At 40.0% G+C, this 8,480-nt stretch overlaps 1 protein-coding gene across 2 annotated transcripts in view; it reads left to right on the top strand.

Annotated features, from left to right (window-relative positions):
* Nucleotides 1-5,321, top strand: part of PAX9 (paired box 9) — a 71,884-nt gene extending 66,563 nt beyond the window's left edge. The window contains exon 5 of one of the 2 annotated variants that reach the window (XM_089680248.1): nt 3,181-5,321. In XM_089680248.1, coding sequence (XP_089536374.1) covers nt 3,181-3,278 — 98 coding nt within the window. In that variant the 3' untranslated portion in view covers nt 3,279-5,321. The remainder of the gene's footprint in view (nt 1-3,180) is intronic. The other variant, XM_089680249.1, reaches the window with a different exon arrangement.
* The last annotated feature ends 3,159 nt before the right edge of the window (nt 5,322-8,480 follow it).

Raw genomic sequence — 8,480 nt, forward strand, 5'->3', positions numbered from 1 at the left:
TGGGGGGCGGCGCTGTACCCTTGAAAAATGCTGCTGCCCCCGTGAAAGCTGCCGCTGCCCCCCTGACAAATGCTGCCCTAGGCAAGTGCCTTGTTTGGCTTGTGGTAAATACACCCCTGGCCACCTTGAATGCTTGCTCCAAATCTCTGACTCACAAGGCAGTGAAGCAAGAATAACAGTGACAGCCCTGGTGTTATATCACTTCTTCAACATTATTTGTTAGCTTATGACCAACTTTATTTTATTATTATATTAGAAATGTCCCTGTATAAGAGAAATAGCACTCAAAACTACATCAGTTTGGAATTGTGTGTATGGTTACATGCCTAAAGTGGACCTTGCAATCAAAAGTGAAGGTACCTCTAGTGGAAGCCCCATCTTTCATGTAAAACTGCTAAAAAAAATACAAGAAGAAGGGACATAAAATAACTTACTCACCCCTGGCCTCTTGATGTCCTTGCTGAGATGCCAGTGCCATCACTCAGCTTTCCAGGGCAATCTTGGGAAAACTGAGGACATCAAATACCAGCATGCCGATGTTATACCACATTCCACATCAAAGGCAGCTGAATGCCAAATGATTGGAGACTACCTACATAAACTCAATGTGGCAGTGTATGTATGTCTAAATGCCCAAAGAGACTGCAATAACCTTTCCTACTTGTACAGTCAAAGGCATTTGATTTACTAAAAGAAGCAGTATAAAGGTTGCCACTTCTGAGTGTTCTACTTCAAACAAATTCTAGTTATGTGGCCAAACTGTGATTCAGTAGCTTCAACACTTTCTGAGTCACCAATCTGGAACAAGCATGTGAGAGCCTGATTTACTAAAGGAATTTAGAATCTGTGCACAATACATTGGGGTTGATTTACTAAAACTGAAGCGTGCAAAATCTGGTGCAGCTGTGCATGGTAGCCAATCAGCTTCTAACTTCAGCTTGTTCAATTAAGCTTTGACAAAAAAACTGGGAGCTGATTGGTTTCTATGCAGAGCTGCACCAGATTTTTGCATTCTCCAGTTTTAGTAAATCAACCTTATTGTGTGATTGTTCACTTCAATCATCTGAAAAGAAAATTCATGTTCACTAGTGATGATGTCACAAGGGGGCAAGGGTAACCCCATCCCCTTGTGACATCATCACAGTATTTATAAACTGTCATCGCAGCACAGCTGTCGGACAGCAGGAGTCAGTGCCAAGAGTGGAAAGTTGTCTTTTTTTCCTTTTTATGGGTTGGCGGTGGCGACGGGCATCGTGATTGACTTTGGATCTACTTTGGGGGACATTATTTCATTTTTGTTTTTATTAAAGGACTTGTCAAAGACTTTCTCCTGTCATTTTTACACTACACTTTTTTTTTGTGAATGGGAAGCGGTACCATATACCACATACTCATTCACATTGGGGGGGGGGGAAGGATCTGGGGGCCTCCTTGTCAAAGGTGGCTTCCAGATTCCGATAAACCCCCCGCATGCATACCCCCAGAACCACCGTCCAGGGTTATGAGGAAGGGGTCCTTGTCCCCATCAACATAGGGACATGGTGTTTTTTTTTTAAGAGAGTGTGTGTGGGAAGGGGGAGGAGCTTTATTTGTAGTATATTATTATATTATTATTATTATAGTGTTTTGTTGTTTGTGTTTTCCTCTCTTTTTATGTATTTGATAATTATTTGTATATTTGATCACAACATGTACCATACATGTACATTTTATTATGATTTATTTTTTTACAGGTACTTATATAGCGCTGTCAATTTACACAGCACTAAATTTTATTATTTACTTTTATTATTCATAGTCTGTTGTTGGCTTTATTTAAAAAAAAAAAAAAGAAAATAATGAGGCTAATGAGGGGTAATTTTTTGGCACACTAACAGGTCCGGGATAGTTCAACTGAGTATAACTTTTGGGTGACATTTAACCACTTCCTGACCGGCCGTTGCATATAAACGGCCGGACGGTGGCAGTGCAGGGTCGGGTGGCCGTTTATAAACAGCCTCCCCACACCCTGCTTGTGCACGCTCCCTGGGAGCGCGCAGCACCGCGATCCGGTGCCCGCTGTGTCCTTTGGACACAGTGAAACACTGATCATTGGCCAATCAGTGATCACATGCAAAGTAGTAAGCAAGATGTCACTTGTGACATCATTGCTTACTACATGTGAAATCTGTGAATGATCACAGAGGTCACATGGTACAAGGCTATTTACAACAGCCTTGTACCATGTGACAAGCTGTGACCAATCACAGCTCACTCAGTACTTCTCAATGACTGCAAGAATGCAGACAGAGAGAAAGAGAAATGATTGCTTTTACATCCTATATGGGTATAAAAGCAATCAGTGTAAAAAAAAAAAAAAATCTTCATCACCCCCCACAAGTAGTACAGTGTCACCATGGTGACACTGTACTACTTGTGGGGGGTGTACTACTTGTGGAGGGTGATGCTAGGGTGACAGTATGTAAAAAATAAATAATAAAATAAAAAATAATAATATAAAAAAATAAAATAAAGTAAAAAGATAACGGAATACATTTTGGCAAAGATTTATGATGAAATATTAGTTATTTGCAAAATTTTATAAAAAAACACTTTTTTAAAAATTTTTGGGACTTTTTTATTTACATAGCAAAAAAAAATAAAAATCCCAGCGGTGAATAAATACCACCAAAATAAAGCTTTATCTGTGTCAAGAAAATGGTAAAAAATTCATTTGGGTACAGTGTTGCATGACGACGCAATTGTCATTCAAAGTGTGATAGCGCTGAAAGCTGAAAATTGCCCTGGTCAGGAAGGGGGTAAAAGTGTCCGGTTTGGAAGTGGTTAAATCCCATTAAACTCTTAATTTACTAAAGGCAAATGGGCTGTTCACTTTGCTAGGAATTTTTCACCTGATCTAAGTAAATGCAGTAAACATTTCACTTTGCAAGGAATACCCAATCACGTGCAGGAAAAATAAAAAATCCAGTACTTTTTGGATAAGATTGGATGTTGGAAGTCAGCAGAACTTCACCTCATTCACTAAGCTCTAGGAAAACTTCCCTTGTAAAGTGAGCAGTCTATTTGCCTCCAGTAAATCAACCTTGCTTTATAATGTGCCTTGTTACTTTTTTGTATGTGGATGGTTCAACATGAAATATATTTTTGTTCTACAACCTGATTGTTGTTTTATTTTTTCAGCAGAAGAAACTAAAATCAGCCTCCAGACCCGCAAATCACCACAGTCCTACCACACATCCCAGCGCCATGGAACAGTTGCCCACATGCAAAGTGCGTAGAGAGCATTAAAGTATTCTGCACACTGACATACAATGTCAAACATTTCTAGGTCTATCATACATCTGGAGCTCTGCCAAAGATATGCCAATCACATAGATCTCTATGTGAACACCTGACCACTTCAATGGTACATCCAGCTGCCTCTCCTTGACTTGGATGTGGGGTCAGCATGAAAGATACACACCTGGCGGACATACTGTGAAAGAACCATCTCCAGATTCAGTGATCCACATCTCTGCACCTTCTAATGGAATTTAAAACATGCCACTTTGCAAATGAACTAAAAAAAGAATAACTTTTAGCTACCCAATGATCAGAGATTATGTGCCTTTCTGAAACGTGTGGATTGTAGCTTTTTAAAATGAAGAGGCTCACACAATGAAAAAGAAAATCCAGCCGCAAAACCCAAACTAAATGTGAAAAGGAAATGAAGGGACATTGGATTTGTACCTCATGCTGCTTAGAACTTTGCAGAACTTCAGCAGCTAACGTGAGGGACTTAGGGGTTTTAAACCCAAACGAGACAAAGGATTAAGGTCGCTCAAAGTGATCAAGCCAGATGAGATCTGGAGGACTTGTTCAACCAATCTAAGATTCAGGCTCCTAACCTTTATTACAGGCCTTGGTCGATGTCTATCATTTTTGATAGTTGATACACGTAACTCAACAGGAAACGTGATAATATCTTATGTCCATTTGTAATGGTTTTAATTATTATGGTCCTGTTTAAATGGGTGGGAGGGTAGGGGTAATATTTTTTTTTTGGTCTTTTATAACTTACAGTTTAGATTGCTGTGTACATAATTTTAAGTAAACCTGGTGCCTGTTCAAGCCTAAGGGCACTACCATTTTCGATAGTAGCTTGATATACTTAAAGCCAGCCAGAGATGTGCTAAATATTGGCTCTGGCTGACCTCACTGCTTTGATACATCCAATTTCCAGGTGAATGGGTTTTGTGATAGTAAGGTGCCTGCTTACACAGAGTTTCATTATTTTATTATCTCTTTTTGTGATAAGGAGCAATTCTATTGATGTGAAGCACTCATTACTTGTGGCTTGGAATCTCCTACACAGCCCGATACCCTCCTAATTGCTGCAAGCATTGTGGAAATTGAATGTATCTTTTGCAAAAGTTAGTCCCTGTATGGTCACACTTAGTGCAGATGGATGATGACATGGCTGAGGCCATCGGGAAATTGTGTTTTGCTTGAATAATAAGTTAAAAAAAGATTAATCCAATATTTATAGTATTTGTTATTCATGCCAAAAGACTGTATTTTGTCTGGAAAGCAATGGTTTGGGATATCTGGTAGGTAGGGCATAGTTCAACCAGAGACGACTTTGGTTAAAAACGTAGCCAAAGCCTAACAAAGTCACAGTCCGTCTTTTTAGTTAATGGCAACTATGCACTTAGTGATCATTACATCCATCAATAAATAAGGCCCACGTTTCCCAGTGAACTAAAAACATTTCACTGGCTTTAACCAGCATAATTTGGACACGAATTAACAGGAATTTTTTAGATTGCTGAGGAAGTGTACAAAATGATAATTGTGCCTTATGTTTTTTTACAACCCATTTGAGTCCCGGCTGAGCTTTTCAAATTTATCCCCAAGGAAAAAATTTTATACTGTGCATTATATGTTTTCTAATAGTAAATTATTGTACAATGCACTAGTCTTACAGATTTGTCTGACCCTCAATGTCTCCATCATTTTGTGCTAATGTTGGGTTTTTCAAGGGGTTCACGTGAAGCACTTAAATCCATAGACTGTAAGCAGAAGTCTTGTACAAATCAAGATGTGTTATATATTCTTGCAGGTCAACAAACCCTTATAGGTCAAGTTGGATTGGGTCTATTAAGCCTCATCTGACTATGGGCATAGAGCCTCTATAATATGCTACTATGTCTTGGAGTTACTTGCTGCATCAGCTTAACAATGCATTAAATGGAAAAATCCATGAAGAAGTTTGTGCCAGTGCCACTTTGCTGTTTCTGTATGTGCCTTATCATGTGAAGCAATAAAGTGGAGGACATCTTGTCTTGCTTTGTGTGGATGGATTGGAAGGAATATAATCTTGCTGGAAGAGAAGAAACCAGCAAATAATGAACAGAGCGTTATCTGCACAGAAATACTACTTACGGAATTGGTAGCTACTCAGTCGGGTTGATTTACTAAAACTGGAGAGTGTAAAATCTGGTGCAGAAACCAATCAGCTTCCAGTTTTTTTTTTTGTCAAAGCTTAATTGAACAAGCTGAAATTAGAAGCCGATTGGTTACAATGCATAGCTGCACCAGATTTTGCACTTTCCAGTTTTAGTGAATCAAGTTATCAAGCTATGCTGGCACACTGACTGGCATTTGAGCTGATGAGAATTAGGTGTTGTACCTGAATATACTTCATATTAGCCATCTGGCATCTGCTACATTGGTGGAGCAGTGCTAGGAGCCAACAACGTGAAGTTGCACACACGTGGGTCACCAGAAAACATGGCGAGTGGTGGAGAGAAAAGAGTGAGCAGAGCTACTGCCTTACCAACGAGTTGCTGCGTCTTCATTGCCCAATGAACAAGCTGCAGGTGGGGAGATGGCAACACTGTGTCCCTTAATTTGTATCAATAGCCAATTTTTTTAGCTTTGGCTAGAGTGCAGAAGAGTTAGCATCATTGCCAAGTTTTATTTCTGTTTGGGGAACTGTTAGAGAGATTTGCCTGCATTTCCTGTCCTGGGGACAATGTTTTACCAGCCAGGAAGTAAGGAAAAATCTTCAACAGTTTTTTTCTATGTTGCTGTCTAATGAAAACATTGTCCCTGGGACAGGAAGTGAGGAGAAATCTCTGAGCCCAGGAAAGCGGTATAACTCCCACAGGAGTTCAAATTCTTCTCCAAGCAAAAAAAAGAGAAAAAAATATATAAATATATACACATATATATAAATGACTGAGGTGCCAGTACTGCAACATGCTTATGACTGCTTCATTACACAGAGAGCTTAAAGCAGTATTAAACCCAAAAATACTAATTTACTATATTGCAGCTTACCAATCCTTAAAGTGTTACTAAACCCATAACAGTAAAATCAGTCTGTATATGCAGTAAAGCATTTTTCTTATACTCACTGGGTAAATCCTCCGCATTGTGTAAAAATCCTGTCCTATGCTCCTCCCCTTATTTTTCTGAATAATACAGAGTCCTAGGAGGTACTTTGCACATGCTCTGTTTGGGGTGAATTGCTAAAGAGTTTTTTTTTTTTGGGGGGGGTGCATGTGATTGACACAGGGACAATCAGCACTGTCCAGAGAGTCAGGGGTCGTGCAGCCTCATAGGACAGTCAGAGGGGAATGAAAATTCCTCCTACAAGCTTTAGACAGTGCTTGGCCGGACACTGATTGAAGTCACTAGACTGCTATGTACTGCTGATGAGAAAAGGTATTTAAAAGCTTATATTTGTTTAAATAATTGCATTTCCATGTTCTGTGTACTGTGGGAGACTGGATATAATGAATGCAGGGTCCTGGGTTTAGTAACACTTTAAATGTGAAGGCTACATTAGTTTTAATTTTTAAGTGTTGTTTCCTTTTTTTCACCTGGTGATTTGGGCATTGACACATGGCCTGTCTCCACTCTGGATGGAGGAGCACAGGCGCACTTTTGGACAGCAGAATTGTCAGTGTGGGGAGAGGGTAGTATTAGATTAGCAGATTTAGATGGACCTGACTGACAAATTGAAGCTGAACTCCAGTTGTAAACAGTTACAACCAGGGGTGGACTGACCATTCGAGCACTCGGGCACTGCCTGAGGGCCCGGTGTCAGTAGGGGGCCCCATGAGATGCCCCTGGTACCTTTCATAGGCTTTTTTGGGTGTGGTTTGAGTGAGGACACAGGGGCCCCATGATCCCCTATTGCCCGGGGGCCCCATGAGTTGTCAGTCCGCCCCTGGTTACAACATACAATTTTTTTACTTTTGGGATAAAAGTTTTATATAAATAAATAAAAGCTGACCACTGGAAGCACCCCTGACAGTGTTAAATGGTTTGTGTGAACCCTCTAATTGACACTTTTTCTGGACAGTTCGGTCTGTTAAGGGAAGTTGAAAAATAACAGACTTCCTGTTAAAGCTGATCTCTAGGTACAGAGAAATTCATTTAAATGCATTCCTAATAGTCACAAAGATATATATCCACCTTGTGTGCACCAAATACCATTATTAACACAAACAATACCTTGTTAAATACCAGTAATATCATCACTATGCTGTACATAGCCTGTGCAGAGCGTAGAGTTGTGGGAGGGACCTAGTAGACCCCACCCACTACCCCTGTAGGAGGGGGTGGAGACAAGACCAGTCACCCTGCACAAGGAGAGAGAGCAACAATGACCAGTCTGTATAACAGTGCGTTCCAGCGCAGAGGCAAAGAATCACACTGGTTTATGGCACAGATCTGGAAGAAATACACAAAACACATCATATTTCTATATTTGTTTATCTCACAGCTTTGAATTAGGAGCCTCTACATATCTGCATATGTATTACAGGAACAGAAACACTGTCCAGTAAGCTTGTAAACAAGTGAAAGTCATATCACTGCAAACATTACAATAAGTCACAATGTGCTTACCATGAACATAAAGCCAATCTTCAAGGGTCTTTTTACAGAAAACAAGTGTGGGTTGGGTGTTTGTTCTTTGATGCTGGTTACTTTCCCAATGATTGCAATCACTGTTGTAACAGTTCAAACGTGCTTGGCAACACTGCTAACATATACATCTTGAACTTCTGTATCAAGGTCAGCCACTGCGATGCCAGTTCCTTCACCTTTAAACCTTGACGATGCCATTAAAATGCCAACAGTCAATAGTGTTTGTAACCTTTGTGAAGAAATTATTTTTAGTTTCTATTAACCTGAGAAGAGCCTTCAAGTGGATGTGAGCCTTGCTGATAGATGATTGCTAGTAGATTACAGTATATTGGCATTTAGAAACAATACAAGAGTGCTGCCTATCTCCATCATTGTACAAATAAATGAATGCCTGCGAATGATATTGGCCATCTAATCAATTAATAAACAAGCTTCTGCCACTTTCACTATTGCTTGTGCCAATATACTGTAGACCAGGGTTTCTCAACCAGGGTTCCCCTAGAGCAGTGGTTCTCAACCTTCCTAATGCCGTGACCCTTTAATACAGTTCCTCATGT

This window comes from Staurois parvus, unplaced genomic scaffold (assembly GCF_062004578.1).
Source record: "Staurois parvus isolate SC_StPar_1 unplaced genomic scaffold, SC_StPar_1.0 ptg000237l, whole genome shotgun sequence".
Taxonomy (NCBI): Eukaryota; Metazoa; Chordata; class Amphibia; order Anura; family Ranidae; genus Staurois; species Staurois parvus.